The sequence below is a fragment of the Pangasianodon hypophthalmus genome, chromosome 5 (genome assembly GCF_027358585.1).
Source record: "Pangasianodon hypophthalmus isolate fPanHyp1 chromosome 5, fPanHyp1.pri, whole genome shotgun sequence".
Taxonomy (NCBI): Eukaryota; Metazoa; Chordata; class Actinopteri; order Siluriformes; family Pangasiidae; genus Pangasianodon; species Pangasianodon hypophthalmus.
In genome coordinates this window covers 18,410,348-18,430,725 of record NC_069714.1, presented here as the reverse complement: position 1 = coordinate 18,430,725, position 20,378 = coordinate 18,410,348, and the positions used below count along the sequence as shown (strand labels likewise).

Genomic DNA, 20,378 nt, shown 5'->3' with positions numbered 1-20,378 from the left:
GTTAAAATGGCTGTCAATTAAAACAGACACTCTCTGATTGGTTACAACCTCAGACACGCCTCCAACCTCCAGGTGACGGGTTTTTGGACGCTGCAAACACTTGCACATTATTTTATTACATAGTATGTCAAAATAGTTCGCCATCTGTGGTAATTGTATTAATAATGACTGAAATTGAGTAAGTTTTAACTTTTAATGGCAATATCCAATGGGTTCTAAGCGTTTTAAGGAGACATATAGAGTCCAGTGTTCGTATAGGCTTACAGATTAGCTGTGTTTGCTAGCTAAATGTTTATGCTAGATGTTTAGGTTGCTAGCCAAGAGAGGCTAACTCACTGATATAAACAAAGCAGTTTAATTTGGCCTGGAAAAAAAACTGGAAAAACATCTAAAAATCTTCTAAAAAATATAAAATAAGTATACTATATGAAGACGTGTAATTTAGCTAGCAGGCTCAGCAGTGATAGTTTCATCCGGCTAAGTCAAGGCTAGTAGGCTACCTTTAGATAATGTCATGGAAAGAAGAAATAGATTAAATCCTCATTAACTAATGCATGTAGCAGGTAATGCAGCAGGTTCAGCTGGTCGTGCATGATTGTGGGTTGGGGTGTTAGTGTCGCTAGGAGTTCAAGTGCAGCGAATTGTGTAATGGATTTCATGAATATTGTATTTGGAATAATTTACTTTAAATTGCTGTAACAGGAGCTGAGGGATTTATTTATTTCTTTTAAATTTCAGCTTGGGTCTGGCAGGCCATCATGTCACTTCTGACAAAACACCAGTTCAGCTGCTTTACGAGTATGGCACTAAAACTGGCAGTGTGCCTTTTTACATGATGGAGAGAGCAGACGGAGAAGCCCACCAACCGCTCTTCATCTTTAGTGTTACCATCGGAGACATCACCTGTACAGGTCAGACTCGCACTGGACCTCACACAGCTGTATGGCTTAGACCCACGATAAACCTCACACACCAGAACAGGTCAGATTGACAGTAAACCTCACACACCACACCAGAACAGATCAGATTCACAATAATAAATAGATAGCATTTATTGTCATTGTATTTCTACAACGAGATGAATGGAATGACGGGTCACATCTTCCCCCTATAAGGAGAGAAGAGGTCCTTAAAGCAGCCATGCAAGGCGCTAACGTCCTCTCTCATCCGCGATAGAAGAACATTAAGTCAGAGCAACAGTCAAAGCAATAAACAAAGTCACAAACACATACGACATCATACAATGGAGCAGTTACGTGAGGGGTCTTTTTTGTTGGTTACAGTACGGGAGGGTGGGGGGGGCAAGAGATTAGAAAAAAGAAGAAAACGTGACACTGAGGCAGTCCTTGACTAGGGCAGAGTATTTACGAAAACAGTGTGTACTAGCCGAATTTGATATGGTGTGCTTTCGGGAGCTGTTGTTATCACAGCTGTGTGTCTTTGGAGTGTCCGGTGCAGATCAGAGTCAAAACAAAGCATATTCTGCGATGAAGGTCCTCTGGGAGAAAGAAAAATTAGCCGGGGAGGAAAATGCACAAATATAATCAAGCAAATCTAAGATCTCAGGAGATCGTACAATTTAGTCGGGCACCTGGTTCTGCATGGCCCCCAACTTTATGTCCCCTTGCAGGGCCGTGAGACCCCTAGTCACCCCCTCCTGGCGCGTGACCATGATTGCGGACTGGGTCGCGTTGGATTTACACAGTTCCGAAAACATATTCGTGATGGTATCCAAGCGTCGGGGGATGTCCACGGATTGCAGATGGCACAGCTCCTCAATCCGTGTCACCCTCTGATGTAATGCCCTCACCTGGTCAGCAACGGCTCCACAATGGTGCGAGACGACAGCTGACAGCTAGGGGGAATCCTCATTGGCTGCCCGCTTTCCAATTTGTCGATAGATCAGGAACATCCCCAGGCCAATCGTCAGGACACCTGCTATCAAAAATCCAAATATGTAGACATCTTCGACGTCTTCTAGGGACAGAGGTGCCAGACAGACGATGTTCCACTTGTTCCAAGAGTCCATCGTGTATCCAGCAGCAAAAGTCCCGTCCAGACATGTCGGCTCTCCCGAACCAGCACTCCCTCGTGAAAGGATCGTATCAACTGCGTTGAGGGACCAGCTTATCAATTCCATAACTTAGGACTCGAGAAGCTTCACCAGCAGAAGGAAAATAGAGACGAGACGGGAGAGGCACACAGACACAGCAGAGAGAGGAAAAAATGTGACCGCCTCCAGCGAGAGTCAGAGAGAGAGAGAGAGAGAGAATAAACCTCACACACCAGTACGAGTCAGGCTCTAGATAAACCTCACACACCAGAACAGGACAGATTCACAATAAACCTCACACACCAGATCAGGTCAGATTCACAATAAACCTCACACACCAGATCAGGACAGATTCACAAAAAACCTCACACACCAGAACAGATCAGATTCACAAAAAACCTCACACACCAGGACAGGTCAGATTCACAATAAATCTCACATAGCGGTACGAGTCAGACTCACAATAAACTTCACACACTGGAACAGGTCAGGCTCTATATTAACCTTGTTTACCAGTACGGGTCAGGCTCTAGATTAACCTTGTTTACCAGTACGAGTCAGGCTCTAGATTAACCTTGTTTACCAGTACGAGTCAGGCTCTAGATTAACCTTGTTTACCAGTATGAGTCAGGCTCTAGATTAACCTAGTTTACCAGTACGGGTCAGGCTCTAGATTAACCTCGTTTACCAGTACGAGTCAGGCTCTAGATTAACCTTGTTTACCAGTACGGGTCAGGCTCTAGATTAACCTCGTTTACCAGTACGGGTCAGGCTCTAGATTAACCTCGTTTACCAGTACGGGTCAGGCTCTAGATTAACCTCGTTTACCAGTACGGGTCAGGCTCTAGATTAACCTCGTTTACCAGTACGGGTCAGGCTCTAGATTAACCTAGTTTACCAGTACGGGTCAGGCTCTAGATTAACCTAGTTTACCAGTACGGGTCAGGCTCTAGATTAACCTCGTTTACCAGTACGGGTCAGGCTCTAGATTAACCTCGTTTACCAGTACGGGTCAGGCTCACAATAAATGTCATACAGCTGATCAGACTCGCACTAAACCTCATTCCCTTGTACAAGCCAGACTCAGACTAAAACATATACACCTGTACAGATCAGACTCAGTCTAAAACTCATATAGCTCTATGGGTTAGACTCTCAATCAACCTTACACACCTGACTCACAAAAAACATCATGTGAGTGTATGGGGCAGATGTATGTTGAGCAAGATTATTTACCTTTTTAATGTTAAATAGCACATTGTCTGTGAATGTAGTCATAATTTACTGTGTACACCCAAAGGGATATGTGAGTGTTGAGCAGTGAAGCGAGCATACAGAGAATCTTTTGTGCCTGTGAGCACTTCAATTCTGCAAACACTGAGATCTTCTCACTTGCCAAGGTTTATTTTTGTGCATTGGTTAAGTTGATGTTTGTGACTTGGTGCAGGAATAAGATGTGTGGTCTCACTATTACAATAGTTTACTCTCAACCAGCTTCTTTCGTCTGGAAACACAGACCTTGATCCTATTCATAGAAACATTCCCAAGATGACGGAGACAAAAGAGCTCACAATAAACTGAACTTTAATGTTAGGTACAACTACAGATGAACAAACCATGCAGCTGCCTTGTGTAGGATAACATTATATGTCTTGTTAGGTCGTTTCCAGTTGGAGTCATCAAAAGAATGGCATATTTTACCCACTAGACAAATTTAAAGCAATGCAGAACAAAACATCAGCTACACAACATGTCAAATGTATATGCACCATTTTAGTATGCTTTCACTCAATCATTTTCACTCTATTTCTTCTTTATAGGCCAGGGCCCCTCTAAAAAAGCTGCCAAACAGGAAGCTGCAATGGCGGCTTTGAAAATACTGGAGTCAGACATTGAAAATGGGTGAGTACGCAACAGATCCCAGTTTATGAGCTGTGACAGTTGTGAAGGATTTGTATTTGTGAGATGTTGGCATACACAGTCTGGCCCAATACATCTATCAAAAAGAACACATTCAATTGAGTGTTTGTGTGTGCTTTTTAAATTATGATTTATTCCAGAAGAGATACAAGTGAAGACAGTTGACAAAGGGAGCTGATTGTGAGACCTACTGAATAGCTAGAATGAAGAAATGGATTGTAGTACAATTATAATGTATTCTTTAGTTTGTTACTACATTGCCTGTTGGGTAGATATATAATATAGTAACAACTATACATATATAATATATATTATATAACATAGTATACTACACTACATGAATAAAACAATGAAAGAATAGCTAAAATATAGCATGAAATAACTAATGAATGTACAGTTGATGTTCTGTTAATAAATCTTCAAAACATGTAATATAAACAGTAAATCTTAACTCTCAGTTAATATGGCCAAGTTATGAACTAATTGGTGTCAGTAATTTCCATTTCTAAATTGGACATTAATAAACTAGAACTAAACAAACGATTACTTACATTGTCATACACGCACAGTTGGTGATAGGATAAACAAAGTTGCTTTTGTATTTACTTGCTGTAAATGAAGGAACATTCAGCATTGTTTTGACTACCAGCTCTGGCAACCGTCTCTGTGGCATCGGCAACACGGTGCAAAGAAATGACCGTAGAGCAGGGAGATTTGTAAAAATGTTGCATAGTATTACAGTGCCGTGGTTTCATCAGACATTTCTCAATTCTTCCAAAGCCCTCAAAATCAAAGGATTGAAAATAATGGCTGTGGTGGTGAAGCAAATGACCAGCCTAATCCAGTGGGAATACTGCAGGTAATCACTAACTAGGCTTTTCTAAACACCATTACTTGTTTCTCTTAGTGAAACACTCAATGCCTGTAATAACTACAGAAGACTTGTTAATGTAATACTTCCATGGGTTTTCATGACTAATTTGATGATCATTAACTTGATGATACTTGATGATGTGTTCTGCAGGAGCTGGCGATGCAGAGGTCATGGCGTCTTCCAGAATACATATTATGTTTAGAGGCGGGTCCAGATCATAAGAAAGAGTTTACAGTTATTTGCCGCTTGGAGACACTCTCAGAAAAAGGTTTGTAGCTTTCTTCATGAACTCAAGCATATATTCTCTGTCCAGTTTGACTGTACAGTGCAGTGAAAAAAAAAAAAAAGAGTTAAAGCCTGTGCCAACATGATTTTAAATGTTAAACAATCTTCACAATCTTTCACCTGAAAAGCATATTAAACAAGGGTAGATTGTAAAAATATACATCCTTAAATGCAGCTGAATTATAAATGCTACAGTGTGGGTATGTAATAGGTTAAAAAAAAAAACAAAGGTTAGGAATGACCATATTAAAAATATGGTAAAATGTGTCCTGTTGGTATTTGATGACTGCCGTGGAGTGCACGTATTTTCTGTATTAATAGCTATGATCACCATTGCTAATTAACAACACTTCTGATTTAAGGCTGATGATGGAAAAAAAAAAAGTTGCTATAATATCCAGTGTATGCCTCTGAAAGTAATGTTCTGTGCTAAATTGTCCAACCAGGTACAGGGAGCTCTAAAAAGAATGCCAGAAAAGTAGCAGCAGAAAAGATGTTGGAAAAACTACAAAGTCTCTCAGGGTCTACTGAGATTACATGGGTAAAATTAATATTCATTGACCCTCTGTTAGTCAGAGTATATTTATTTATTTATTTATTTATTTATAGCCCCCTGTTCTGTCTAATTCTCTGCAGAATCCAAAACCACATGTATATTTGGAGAGTCTGAGGAACTCGGAGTTAGAGAAGATTTCGTTACTGAGGAGGAATCCCCTCAGTATTCCCAACACGGACTACGTACAAATGATGCTGGAGTTATCTCAGGAGCAGGGCTTTGAGGTCACGTATTTTGACATAGGTAAGTTTAGTTTTTCCCTTTTGTAGAAAATACATTTTTTACATACTGTCCTTGCCTGCGCCCTGACCCCAACTTCCTAACAAACTGGGATATGCAAAGAAAAGAATTTCACTGTGCCGTAATGTAATGTGACAAATAAAGGCTTCTTCTAATAAGACTTGAATTACAGAATCACAGAATTGTAGAAAGGCACTGAAGGAATTCAGTTTTTCTTTCATATCTGAAATATACCTGGGTGTAGTTCGCCTTTGCTGTTTCTTCTCTTTGTCGTGGATATGTATTCCACCATAGCCACAAATTTTGCAGAAAATGAGAGAGCTTATTTGACAAACTTGAGCTAAACCCTAAATGCTAACTACAAATTCAGCACAATTCATCAGCTTTTTCACAGGGACTAATTCACTGGGACTTGTATGGCAAATGCCCGCATAATAATAAATGGATTTAAAAGGCATTTTATATTAAAAAAAGAAAAATCATTGCTATGGTGAAGCTGTCTGTACAAAGACATTTATTTAACATTTATGGAAGGAGCCCCCAGTGTCAGTTCTTCAGCACAGAGGTAGCTATTACTTTACGTTTTCCACTAGTTTGCAGTTTGAGTAATATAACAAGCTGCATTTTTGTGTTATTAACTCTGAACAAGAGAGAAAAAAGCAGCTGGTCAGGAAACCACTGTTGCAGTGTAACCATGTAGATGTTATAAGTGATAACAGGAATGAACTTGTTTCTCAAAAGTTCCACTACATTAAATGTAACTGTATACAGATACACAGCAAGATATGTTATGCTTTAATTATTAGAAATATGTAATTTTTGGTAAATTGCTTTAGTATAAATGGAATGTATGATGATAGTTAACTTGTTGATTATTTTCTGATAACCACACACCCTGATGTGTTTTATTCCTTACATATTTGTTATAGTTCTGAGTTCTGATTTAAAAGCTCTATTTACTTCAATAAATGATATGATAAAATACTGTATATTTGTATATGTGCCTAATATTTCTTCAAAAGACTTAAGGGAGGATATGGATTTTTTTTTTATTTTTTGAATGAATGTCTTGTGAAACTTTATCCTAATTGTGTGTGTGTGTGTGTGTGTGTGTGTGTGTGTGTATGTTACAGATGAACTTACAGTAAATGGGCAGTACCAGTGTTTGGCTGAGCTGTCCACCATGCCAGTTACTGTATGTCATGGTACAGGAATCTCCTGCAGTAATGCACACAATGATGCAGCTCACAGTGCTCTGCAGTACATTAAGATCATGGCCTGCACCAAATAATCACCAGCTAAACCTTCTAGTCCATACTGCATAGATAAGCTTTAAATTAACCATCATGAACAAATTGGATCATGTCTGAAAGTGTGCTCTGACCTATATCTTACAGTTGGCTGCAACTACAGACATTTGTTTAAGCTATGAAGACAATTACTCATTGAGAGATATTATTTATTTATTCCTGATGGGTGTGTGACATTTAGGCATCATAGAATGCTATACAAAAATGAAGATGTGTGTGTGTGTGTCAGTGTCAGTCAGTTCTGACTATAGTATGTAATGTTCCTCATCATAGCCTCAAAGCCAGCTATTTTATTGACCAGTTGCTCACAATCTAGAAACAGAACACTGTATAAACACCATCTGATTTCTTCACAAGATTTCAGGGTTTGTAAAATGTTACCCAGGCTTTACTTGAGCTGGGAGGCAAAAATGAGGAAATTTGGATAGAGAAAAGAAGTATTTTATAAAGTGTGCTGTTAATGAAGGATTTATATTTTTCCTTGACATTTGTATGTGAAAATAGAACATGTGAAACATGCGGTGAAAATATAATTTGAAATCATTGTTTTGAATCATTGTTTTTGTGTTTTATTTGTATTTACTCATTATTAATTCACTTGTTCTTATATTACTCATAATTCAGAATTATATCTATTTATACTTATTCATGGCTGTTACAAATCAAGCCAGTTTCCTTTGTTTTTGAAATGTCATGCATTCCCTCAGGTTGATATTTATTTACATGTATCATTTATGTTGACATACTTAAAGTGAAGCACTCCACTGAGGTTTATTATAGAAGTTTGAAAGCAGAAAGCTCCTTGCTGAACTATTGGCTACCGTGAAAATGTTTTAAAAATTTCAGGCTATTTTACAACTAATGTGTCTATTTATTTTAATAATTACACATATACTAAAAAATCAGTTCTAGTTCAATTCTTTCACGTACTGTAAGGTGTGGTGGCAGGAGCATGGTTGAGCGCTGCTCGTGAATGGAGGATGGAGTCTTAGAGAAGAAGTAAGTAATTTAATGAATGAACATATGCACAGGCTTTTTTATATACTGTTTCACAATTAAGGTTTTTTTTTTTTTTTTTTGTCTAAGCTGAGAGAACCAGTGGTACTGAGCAGAGCAACTTCAACCGAACGGGTCTTACTGAGCTCGTGTGTGAAAGCATCAGTTGATTTCCGTTAAAGTATTCATGCTGGGAAGATGTTTAGCATGGTAAAAAGAAAATAAACAGGTCCATGCTCTCTTTCACTCCTGCCTTCTGAGTCCTCATTCTCAACTTTATTTGACTGACTCAGCAGAGTTTGCAGATTGGGATGAATGGTCTAGAAGTTTTTGAGTAATGTGCAAATTAAAAAAAATGTTCCCTTAGAGCTTTTTTGAGTGTATGACAGTGAGATGGGCCTAAATATGAAATGCTATTCTATAGTACTTTCTATACTGCACCTTTCTGCCTAGTTTGGTGTTTCTAGGCCTTGCAGTCTTAGCTCCAGGAAGAAACAACAGGATTATTTTTTTTCTTGGGCTGTACATGTAGAGAGTGCTTATGTGTGTGTGTGCATGTGCTATAAAGAAGAAAACCAGGCCACAGTGATTTCCAGCAGTTTGTATATTGGAACAAGCACTAGGTAGCAGCGGTGTACAGTGATCATGGAAAGAGAAATATGCATTTATACAATTGCACTTCGTCAGATGAGACCCGTTGTAAAATGGATTTATTCAGCCAGAACACACCACTTACAGTAGTGTGGAGGCTGCCGGACTGGATATAATGAAAATCAATTAAATAAATCTGTAAAACAAACAAACTGCTACTGAAACCAAACATCTTTATAAGGCATCAGCAACGTCCATTGGCAGGCTATGTCATGTACACATGCAGGTAGAAAACAATAATCAAGGCTGAATGAGATATAGTCTCCTTTTTCTGCTGTGTTGCTGTTTCTTCTATTTAACTGCATGTATGTACATGTACATTTGACTAGAATATCAAATTGAAATATTTGTACATGGGATTATTTGTTACTAGAATCAATGTTTTAGTTATTAAAAGATGATTAGATTCCTGGTTGAATATCCAGTCCCTCACGCTGGTGACTGCGAGAGAGGGAAAAAACAATAGCATTTAACTGCACTGTATGCTACAGTGAATATGTCCCTCAGGTTGCCTGACAGATTCAGTAAAACCATAAGTGGTGCATGGTTTGCATATATATTGCACATAAAAATGTATCGGGTTTGCCTTTGTTTTGACACAGCAGCCAGTTAAAAGACCGATGCTAGTTTTTTCTCAGGTTTAGGGATGCAGAGTTACGGATTATGCAGAAATAAAATGTTGAATGCTGTTATAGACTGCAGAGTTAGTTCAGGGAGAAGGTGCATTGGTATACGGTATACAGTGTGTGTTCAGTACTTAACACGCATTATAACTGTAGTGCAGTACTGTGTTAGTATTATATAGATGCAGTAAGGCACAGCAAGTGGGACTGATACACTGATATATGATTCTGTTAGTGAGAGAGCTTCTGTTTAGAGATATGCAACTCTACATTTTACACACACATTGTGTTTAAACTATCATGATAATTTTGGTAATCTAGTGACATAATATTCTAAAGCGAGGATTTTTTCTGCCTATAATCTATATAACTAGTTAAAATGAACACCTGACATTGTCTCCTGTGACTTCTGTTTAACAGAAAGAACAGCATGTAAATCTAATGCAGTCAACATCATACTGGGCACAGTCAAACCCAATGAGCTATACATGACCAATGCAACAATTTCGTTCTGTGATCAGTGTGTTGAAAATTGTACATTGATAAATAATATCCAAAGCAGTGCTAAAATCAATGGAGCATAACCTGCAAATTTGTTTCATGGGTGCAGGTCTTCTAGGTAAAACAGAAACATTCACACATCAAAATAAACACTGGGAAATTTGCATTAAAAATAAAAACTTGTCTTTGGTTGGAAGCAGAAACTGATTCTAAACACTGCCCACAACATGAAGTAAGCAATAAGCCATTTGCTTAAGCAGGCTTCCTAAACAAGGGTTTGAGGTTTATTATGGATCTTAGAGTTAGAGTAGAGAGTCATTAACATCTTTACTACTTTATAACTGCACTGATTGAGACAAAAGTTCAATTCAAAACCTTAAATCTATATTCTTATTATTCTTAAAAGAAAGAAAGAAAGAAAGAAAGAAAGAAAGAAAAATTCAAATTTCAGGGGTGGCACTGGGTGGCCACTAGGTGTCACTGATGTAGTAATAGATCAGCTATTACTGAGAGACTGTGGATGTCCTGAACCTGGCACACACACAGCAAATGGAAGAACAATTCACACTTATATTCCACTTATATTCTTACAATCCTCCAAATTAAACATTTAAAACCCTTAATCCTGTAAAAACTAAACAATTAAATCTTAAAATAGCCACATGAGCTTTTCTTAAAACAATATGCTAAAAATGTGTGCCTGGGGAATGATGGGCAATCTTAGGTGATTAGTGTGTAAAGTATACAACCTGGTAAATATCTTCTGGCTGAATCTACTGTAAGAAATGCTAGAAACAGGGACACTGACAGGGTTTCTGCACAGAGCCCCCAAGTTTCTAGGGTCTTTAAACATATTTAGGCCTCCCATTTAGGCTGTGGATTCTCAGTAGGATCAGAATGGTCTGAGGGTATTTTCAAAAGTATAAGCAAATACATTTATAATGAAACTTGACAAAATGTGATTGAAAACTAAACCAGTGTCACTTCCACTTCATAGTCACTAAAGAGTTGAAAGATAGCAGATGGTGCTGAAAGTAACTGGCTGGTCTATATGTGCCCTGCTGTTGGGACAAACGTACAGTCCCTGCGCTGGCAATGAGGTTCTCAGCTCTGACAGCTTACAAAAATACCATTACATTTCAAAACTACAAATGATATGTCAACAAGTCGGTATAGCATATGCCAATGAAAGCTGCCATCTAAACATGCAGGATATTCTGTAGATACTGTTTATGTAACCAAGAGATAAAATTCACACTGCCGGTCTAAACTTGAAGAAATCAAACAGATTTCACTAAAAGCATAAAACTGGGTTATTAAGAAGCGGCTTGTTAAGGCAAGGGCGTAACGGGAAGCCTGACGGGCTTCAACAGGACAGATCTACAACTCCCAGACAGTTGCTGTGACAACGACCCTGTCTCTGTATGTTACTACAGTGAGAGAGAGTGTGGATACGGAGAGGTGGGGCAGCGTGTCCTTATCCATCCCTCGGGAGACGTGTGACAGCCGTCAGTAAAGTCCCGTGCCGCTGCGCTTCAATGTAAGCCGTACTGTGCATAGGTAAAGCTTCTGGAGTCTGTAGCAATGGTGATATGTTTTGTACAAGCATTTAGATGCTACCACAGTTGAGGGTTTTCCAGCTTGAGGAAGCCAGGATCCTTACGCAGCTCCCAGTACGTGTTATTGGACACCCACCTCTCTCTCTGGTTTGAGTCTACAATTTTTCTGTGAAAGAAAACATGGACATATTGAAACTTGATGAAGCGAAGGATAGCATTAAGCGGCAACGTGTTGAAAGCTCAGTTATAGTCTATTCGACAGGTACAACACAAACATGCTGAGAATAACGGACTATTACTACTCACCACCTCATCAATATTCCTCAAACTAACAAGCTAACTAACACCTCATCAATATTCCTCAAACTCAAACTAACAGCATTCAATTAGTACGTCATTCTCTAATGTGTATCTCAATATGTCTGTTTGATAAGTGCTAACACAAACTCCAGGCCACCAACAATCTGATGAGAGGCTGGCAAAAGCCTGCTGAATTTTAACCTGAAACTTGTACTGAAAATCATAATCTTTCTTTTTCTGTATTGAATAAGATACACTATATGGACAAAAGCTTATGCACACCTGACCATCATACCCATATGTGCTATTTAAACATCCCATTCCAGATTTAGTTCCCCTTTGCTGTTATAATGACCTCCACTCATCTGGGAAGGCTTCCACTAGATTTTGGAGCATGGCTGTGGGGATTTGTGCTCATTCAGCCACAAGAGCATTAGTGAGTTCCGCCACTGATATCGGGCGAGGAGGCCAGTGACATTGCGGTTCCGCAGAGAAATGTCATAAGACAACAATCAAGGGCACAGGCGCTCCTACACTTACGTTCAACATAAAATCCAAATGAATATGCAAATTGGAAACACTCCAAAATCCTATACACATCCACTCCTTTCCCCATTAAACTGACATAATAGCACATAACAAGCTACATTCGGATGGTCCGTATTTGCATATTGAAGCAGCTCTTATATTTTCCTTTTTTTTTTTATTATACCTTAAGGTGCAGTAATATTTGTTTGTCACATGCTCAGTACTAACTCCCTATACAGTATTTAACCATAAAAACACACTTTAGAAAGTTTAGGGGTTTACCTTTCACATAAACAATAAGATTGTGAAACAAATACATCTGATTAGATAGTGAATGAAGATTCTCCACTGGAAATTCCCCTATATACTACAACTAGACTTAATGTATGTCCAGAAAACAAGGTGTGATAATAAACTCACTTAAAAAAGCGTGGCTGGTGTTTGGTGCTGTTTTCTTCGTGCCACTTCCTCCTCGCCCGCTGAAGCTCCTCAATCCTCTGTTTCTCAGCTGCAGCTAACTCTACCTTCCCCTCCTCCAGATACCTGTGCAAGAGGATAAGATGGTTGATACAGCTCAGCCAGTGACCACATACTTCCATTAATGAGACCCTGTGGTCTTTCCATCAAGGTGTGAAATTAATATAATAAACTGCCCCTTTGCAGTCCTGAGATCACCATGGGCTCAAACCAGAAACCCAGAAGACCTGTCATAACTTTAACAACATAATCTTCCAGAAGGCAGATGTTCCGAAGTCAATCGATGAAAAAAACAATGTGATGCTTGTCTCCTCCAGGAGATGGCAGTAGCATTTAGTATTTCTGCAGAATGCATCCTTGACTGCAGAGTAATGAGTCATGAGAATGGGAGCCCCTATGTGAGTAGGTGTGTGTGTGTGTGTGTGTGTGTGTGTGTGTGTGTGCTTGCCTCTGTAGCATGCTTAATTCGGTTTTCCACGGAGATTTATATTTATGTGTGTATATGTTTGTGATCTGGTCCAAATTGTGCATCTGCAGCTCTGTGTGTGTGTGTGTGTGTGTGTGTATATGCAAGCGTTTGTATGTATGAATATTTTAAGGCAATCAAATTACAACTGCTGGTTGCCATAGTTTCACTGGTAGTGCAATTTCCGCACAAACAATGATATTCCTACAACCTAGCTACAGAATATACAGTGGGGAATATACAAAAGTCTGAGACCACGTTGAAAATCTGGGATTTTTTTTCATTTAAAATAAACAAAACAAAAAAATAAACAAAAGGTTTAAGAATTTTTTAGATATTTAAAACAAAGAAAGTAAATGTTCAATATCCTGAATATTTAATATTTCAGCCCTGTTTAAATATGAGCAAGTTTGTGATATTGACCATGTTAACTGCTTTGTACAAAAGGTCAGATTTTCCTCCTGCCTAATCTCTTCTACTGAAGTGTGTGTTCAGAGCGTGTTCAGATTTGATCTGAAATGGATCACAAGGTTTTGCACAAACATGTGAAGTCCATGCCAGCTCAAGTGCACACTGTCATTAAAGCGAAAAGAGAACATACCAAATACTAAGAAACACTGAAATTTATGTAAATATTTCAACGATTCGACTTTTCACTCATGTTGTTGTCAGTAATATAATTCGTAATGAAAATTGTTGTATTAAATTAGAAAAGACTGCAGAGTAGAAACAGTTTCACTTTTGGACGTCACTGTATGTGTGATCGTCTGAAAAATCCTGTAGGATATCGCTACGGATAACTAGAAAACATCAAAAAATGACAAAAAAAAGTTTTAAAAAGTTTTTATCCCTGACAATAATATGCATTTACATTTCTACTTTAAGAAACCATAAATATATTTTACACTGTGGCAAGATTATGTTGGGTAAGGAGCAGGCTTAACCAATACAGTGGTAAAAACAATGTCTGTCTGCCTAAACATGTCTTAAACCTTGCTAGCTTAGGGTGATTTCCTGGGTGCACTGAGAGAGATTAGAGTTGAGTGGAGTGAAAAGACAACAATGAGGCAGACAGGTGAAGAGACAGAGACTGATCTGATGGACTTAATGTGTTTGAGGTACCCACATACCAATACTCTACTATTTTGGATAAATCAAATCCAAAGCACCACAGAAAGCTAGCTCAAGAGCTGTGAGTAGGACCAAATAATGTAGAATCAAAAATGGTGTTTCACAGTGTGTGTGTGTGTGTGTGTGTGTGTGTGTGTGTGTGTGTGCGGGGGGGTTTCGACATATCACCACCCCTCAATCCCACTGATGCCATATTACTTTGCTACATATTACTTCTGAATTGAAAAAGGTTAAATTCTACATACTTTTATTTGCAGCACTCTCCCTATCAACTTTGCATTGCTAACGATCCCTTCACCCATAGATCACTAGCTCACACTGAAGATGAACGATCTCTGCCCACTTTGTTGCTTCATGTCTCTGCTGGGGTGGAGCTCAGGATTAAATGTGGGGGTTTGTCTTTAAAATATAAATATTGTAACACTTCAAATAGTATTTGAACAGTGAAATTCATTCTCAAGGCCCAGGGTTTGTTTCTTTGGTCTGTTTTGAGGTAAGTACGCTTACCTGTGTGTGTGTTTGTGTGTGTGTATGTGTGTGTATACCTCTGGTCTGGTCGAAAGCGAGCATCTGTAGGTGGCAGCAGCTCCTTCATCTCCGGACAAAGCTCATTCAGCTCAATAGCAAACCTGGTAAAGCCGTAGTAGAGCTCATAGTCTGTAGGCATCGAGCCTGATAGTGCACATGTACACAACACAAAGATCAAATCAAGTAATATACCTATGTGGCTTTGTACACAGCAGTATAAAGTGCATTCGATTCATAATACCTGGTCTCCAGATACACTTAGCAGAGGGTGGTACACCACAGTAAAGACCTTCATGCCATTTCCCAAAGAGCCTGTGGACCACCTTCCCCTCTTGATCCATCACAAAGCCCTGTACCTCATTCACATTGGAACTCCAGTAGCTACCCTGTATGCACACATGAACATACATAAGGAAGAAAGCAAAGATAGACAGGGAAAGTGTGAGAGAGAGAGAGAGAGAGAGAGAGAGAGAGAGAGAAATGAGTGTGTGGTGGCTGAATACCTTGATGAAGGTGAGTTTGCAGATGCAGGCACTACTCTTGGTGTTTCGGATTGTGATCTCTCCATAGTGCTCGATCCACCTTCTACCACTCAGAATGTTGTGCACACATGTGGTCACTTTATTCCACTCATAATGGTCACCATAGCTATAAATACAAAGCATACCAATTAGTCTTAGGCTCAGTAAGACATACATCCATGCCTTTGAGGACAATCAACCACAAAACATTTATTCTTGAAACGCTGCTGCAAGGAAATGACTTTACTTTCACTGTTTACTTTAATAAACCTATAAAGTACAAAAAAAGGTCTTTTGTACCTGGGAAGCATGACGTTGACAGTGCCAATGGGGAGGATTTCCATAGACTTCCCCCAGAACTTATTCTTCCATCTGACATCTAATGCATTATTAGAAACACACACTTGTCTTATTATCCTTATGAGGATCTTACACTGATATAATTATTAATGCAGCTAATTACTATTACGCCTACACTTAAACATAATCCTATAACCCTAACCTTAACATCAGTAACCCGCTTGGATATTTCAGCTGCAGTTTTGTTTAAAAAAAAAAAAACATTTAGTCCCCACCAAGATATAAAAACATGCCCACACATAATACTCAGGAGAAAAAAAACTCTCATCACCCTTGCTTCCCAGCGCCAGTATGACAAACTATATTCTGCTGATCTTGGAAAAGCAAACAGAAACCTGAAACCTGAGGTGCACTGTACTAATTTTACTGTGAGCACAGCTGGGAAACTCTGTGGCTGATTCTATGTTCAGGTTATGATACGTTCAGAGAGAGACAGGAGAATATGGAATAAAAGAATAAAAGGAAAAAAAGAAATAGCATAAGCAGGCAAATGAATAATTCAGTCTTACCTTGCCAGAAGGTGAAGTTTTTGGACTCACAGTGGCAGGCAGAGACTGGGGGGTGGTGGCTCACCTGAATACAGAAAAAATACACAAATGAGCCAGAGGAGAAATTTACTCAGGAGTTCTGCATAAAGTCTTTTATGACCCCTCCTTATGCAACAGTTTATATAAGCCAAAAATAGTTTGTTCAATCTGTTAGAGAGAACTAAAGCTGTCTAACAAAACTCTGGTCCTTAATAATAATAATAAAAAAAAACCCTAATGTATTCACAATGTATAAATCACTCTGTTCCAACTGTCAGTTGTGTGAGAACACCAAATAAATATTCTGGTGAATTTGATTTTGGGCATTAGTCTGATAGCCTGATTTTAAAAAAAAGATTCTAATGCAGTAGATTTATGATTAAAGAAAATTCTGCAATCTAACATGCCCTGCTCAGCCCTGCTAGCAGTTTTCTACCAAAGAGGGCAAAATTCCAGTGTCGTACATCCTTAAATCAGATATTCAGTACTTTCGGTATCATTCCTGGTCTCCTTCTGCATTCAGTGGTGAGGCAGCTAGGGAAAATATCAAACTGGTTGCCCAAAAATATCCACCCCAAAGCGGCTGTAATTCTTTAACAATTACTTCCACCTCCAAGATGGGTCATCAGGAGGGGCAATTCACAGTATTCAGTCTGAGAGTTATTGCTCTGGACATTACCTGAAGTCCCTGCTGTAAGAAGGCGGGTTTACAACAGATAAAGTAAATCGATAGTTAGAATTAGAGTTATGATCACCTCAACACACATCAGAGTTTTCCTATCCACCTCAAGGATCGATGTTTTGTGCATGCTGAGATGCTTTTCTGCTCACCACGGTTGTAAAAGGTGATTATTTGAGTTACTATATCCTTCCTGGCAGCTCAAACCAATCTGCCCATTTTCCTCTGACCTCTCAACAAGGTGTTTCCACCCACAGAACTGTCACTCACACAATGTTTTTTGTTTTTCACACCATTCTGTGTAAACCCTAGAGACTATTGGGTGTGAAATTCCCCGGAGATCAGCAGTTGCTGAAATACTCAAACCAGCCCTTCTGGTACCAACATCCATGTCACGATTAAAGTCACAGAGATCACACTTTTTCTTCATTCTGCTGTTTGATGTGAAGATTAAATGAAACTCTTGACCTGTATTTGCTCTGTTTTTGGCATTGCGCTGCTGCCACATGATTGGCTGATTAGATAACTGAATGAGTGTGCAGGTGTACCTAATAATAATACTAATACTAATACTAATACTACTACTACTACTACTACTAATAATAATAATAATAATAATAATAATGGACAGTGAGTGTACATACAAATACTCAAATACACACTTACACATAGAATCAGAGGGTGCAGGTCTGCTGACAAAGGTCCTCTGCAATTATGCAGAGGAGATTCTCTACCAGAGGACAGGAGCTTTTTATGGCCTTGCACAAATGTGTGTTCACAAACCCACACAAACACACACACTGAGAGACATTGCATAATAACAGTAGAGCTGTTACAACAGCATATTTCTCTCAGTGAATTTGACACTGGTTCTAAATGACCTACTTTACATCACTGTGATTTACTGCTTGCACATTTGTCAGCTGTGTTAATGTGGACCATGTAACTGTGTAGGCTGTGAGACTGGAGTAAAAAAGCACAAGCTGAAGACGCCCCTTACCTGTTCAGAGAAGAAGCAGAAGCCCTTGTCTTCTCGAATACATTCGTACGTCTCTCCCAGTATAGGGTTAAAGGGCTTGCTGCCTGCACGGTAGTATGTGGAGGAGTATGCTGAGACAGCAAACGCAGCTACCAGCGCCTACACACACATTAGGAGGAGATACACACCAGACACAGCTAAGCAAATCATTAAAGGAAATTAGTGCTGACAAGCACGCTTGACTGACTGACTATAACAAAAGTCCAAGGGAAAAAAACCACTTAAGAAATCAAATGGGCTCTAATTCATAAGGAGATCTCTGGGAAGGATCCTGAAGCTTGTGGAATTCTGACATGAATCTAAAGCCTTTAGTGAAATGTCACCTTAAAGGACACAGCATGTAAAGTAATTTAGAGTGTTGGAGGGCCATAGAAATTGAAATGAGGCTAAAATGAAGCTGAGTAGCATTAATGAGGCCAGAAGATACTTCAGAGAACATTTAGTCCCTGAACACACACACACCCACACACACACACACACACACACACACTACACTTCTTATACCAGCAGTATGTACTTACTTGCTCTAGGCAATATTCGTTCCTCCATAGGTGACACTGTTCTGCTATGATTATGTGGGAGAGATTTAGGCTCCTCTCACTCTCACCACACTGCTACAGCTTCCTAGTGCAGAATGCAGCTTTTCCTTGTCCTTATTTTAATGCTAGGATGAACGATTCTATACAATTTGTATTTATGGCATAGTTTGCTGTTGAACATTACCTATTCTAGTAATTTGTACACATTCAGGGCCATACAGAGTTGAGTTAAGCAAGTGTATTTTACACATACACATCCACACAGGGCAGAGTCTGCCGAAAACAGGGGCAGCCTTCAGTTATGCACAATTCTAAATGGAACTTAAACCCAATCCAGCGTGAGTGAGGAGCAGTATGAAGTCGAGAGCCATTGTCTGACAGTTTGTTTTAACCAAAACCCAGTGTAAATTCACAAAAATGATAGAATGACATCCAAGGTCAATATTAAATATAGATGAATCGTCCCTGCAGAGGCCATCTTTTTTTTTATTTGGTGGACATGGAGGAGATTGGAGGAGACACCATCTTAACTGGACTCAATATTTATCTCAAGAACTGAATTTTATATGGCATGTTGATTATTACAATAAAATTAGGAACACCACCTAGGCCTACAGCTCATCCAAAACCATGGGCCTTTTTCCTTTAAAGAAGAGTGCAAATTAACCAAAACAAGGGCACAATCCATTCATTCTAAAACTCAAGATAGCATAATGAAAGCATGAAAAAGAACGATGCGCATATTTTGATTTCATTACCTCAATTTGGTATATCATTGTCACTTTAAGTTGTGATGTTGTGCAAACAAGTGCATATGTTTAAGTTGTGCATACAAGTGCATACAAATGTCATCATTTTTATACCCAGATGTTTTTCAGTCTTAAAGGAAAATGCTTGTTTTCAAAGGGGGTGGTCTAGTCATAACAGAATAATTCCTTTCACAAGAGCTCTACACAAGAAAATCTGGCAACTCTGGAGGCATAAACTACAGGAAAGTTTAATAATCTGAACGAGGTTGTCCAGAAATTCCAGATAATCGTGCATAAGCTGAGTCTGAATACAGAGAAATTTCCCTGCATAAATATTAAGCTAACATTTGAACTTAAATTGCCGACTCTGAATACAGAGCTCAGCAAATACCTATTTAAAAGGTTAAAGAGGTAAAAATGAGCTTATGGTGAAATTACATTTTCTGTCTGGAAGTCTTACAGACATGGAATATACTGAGCTTAATGTTGCAAGAGAAATTTCTTCCTATGCTAAGGTACTCTAAATTGCATAAGTATTTTAAAAATGGTAACATGCTTTCTAGAATTTACCATGCGTTCGTAGGGGTCATCAGTCTCGGCTGCTTTGTCCAACAGCTCGGTGTACTCCAGCTCCTCACACATATGCTGCAGAGTGTTAAGAGGCTCATTCAGCTCCACAGGCATGGCCACCTTGGACAGGTCTTTACCGATGTTGTTCCTCAGGATATTCCACAGGTTAATATTGGAGATGTCGGGAGACGGAGCAGGCAGACATGTACGCCTTCCATTTCGAAACACGCCCCCGGCCACATCTCCGTTCGGAACTGTGGGGATGAAGTACAGAGAGTAGTGGTTATGAGACTAATGCCTGATTTACACCTAAGCACGCATTTTCAGTTGTCCGATCAAGATTGCATAGCATTAAACGACAGATGCAAAAGAATAAGGAATATCTTGTAATCAGAA

General features: G+C 39.0%; 2 protein-coding genes across 7 annotated transcripts in view; one reads left to right on the top strand and one right to left on the bottom strand.

The window, feature by feature from the left end:
* The first annotated feature begins 16 nt into the window (after window positions 1-16).
* Window positions 17-8,480, top strand: prkra (protein kinase, interferon-inducible double stranded RNA dependent activator). Of its 2 annotated transcripts, XM_026946551.3 has the most exons (9): window positions 61-178; window positions 739-911; window positions 3,874-3,955; window positions 4,754-4,832; window positions 4,998-5,115; window positions 5,579-5,673; window positions 5,769-5,931; window positions 7,062-8,237; window positions 8,325-8,480. In XM_026946551.3, the coding sequence occupies exons 1-8, from the start codon at window positions 165-167 to the stop codon at window positions 7,217-7,219; spliced, it is 882 nt and encodes a 293-aa protein (XP_026802352.3). In that variant the 5' UTR covers window positions 61-164; the 3' UTR covers window positions 7,220-8,237; window positions 8,325-8,480. The 2 variants fall into 2 exon arrangements, with proteins under 2 accessions (XP_026802360.3, XP_026802352.3); XM_026946559.3 differs by lacking the exon at window positions 8,325-8,480 and having other exon boundaries at window positions 17-72; window positions 7,062-7,791.
* Window positions 8,481-8,819: 339 nt separating this feature from the next.
* osbpl6 (oxysterol binding protein-like 6) overlaps window positions 8,820-20,378 on the bottom strand; it is a 50,929-nt gene continuing 39,370 nt past the window's right edge. For all 5 annotated transcript variants that reach the window (XM_026912554.3, XM_026912556.3, XM_026912555.3 and 2 more), the window contains 9 exons: window positions 19,983-20,236; window positions 18,086-18,223; window positions 16,389-16,452; window positions 15,820-15,898; window positions 15,502-15,646; window positions 15,240-15,384; window positions 15,016-15,142; window positions 12,817-12,939; window positions 8,820-11,734 (listed from right to left, as the gene is read on the bottom strand). In XM_026912554.3, the coding sequence (XP_026768355.1) occupies window positions 11,626-11,734; window positions 12,817-12,939; window positions 15,016-15,142; window positions 15,240-15,384; window positions 15,502-15,646; window positions 15,820-15,898; window positions 16,389-16,452; window positions 18,086-18,223; window positions 19,983-20,236 (1,184 nt within the window). In that variant the 3' untranslated portion in view covers window positions 8,820-11,625. The remainder of the gene's footprint in view (window positions 11,735-12,816; window positions 12,940-15,015; window positions 15,143-15,239; window positions 15,385-15,501; window positions 15,647-15,819; window positions 15,899-16,388; window positions 16,453-18,085; window positions 18,224-19,982; window positions 20,237-20,378) is intronic.

Bases quoted from the DNA above. Each gene is read 5' to 3' on its own strand.
- prkra (XM_026946551.3), top strand. The intron at 912-3,873 runs GTCAGACTCGCA...TCTTCTTTATAG, and splicing joins CGGAGACATCACCTGTACAG to GCCAGGGCCCCTCTAAAAAA. The intron at 5,932-7,061 runs GTAAGTTTAGTT...TGTATGTTACAG, and splicing joins GGTCACGTATTTTGACATAG to ATGAACTTACAGTAAATGGG.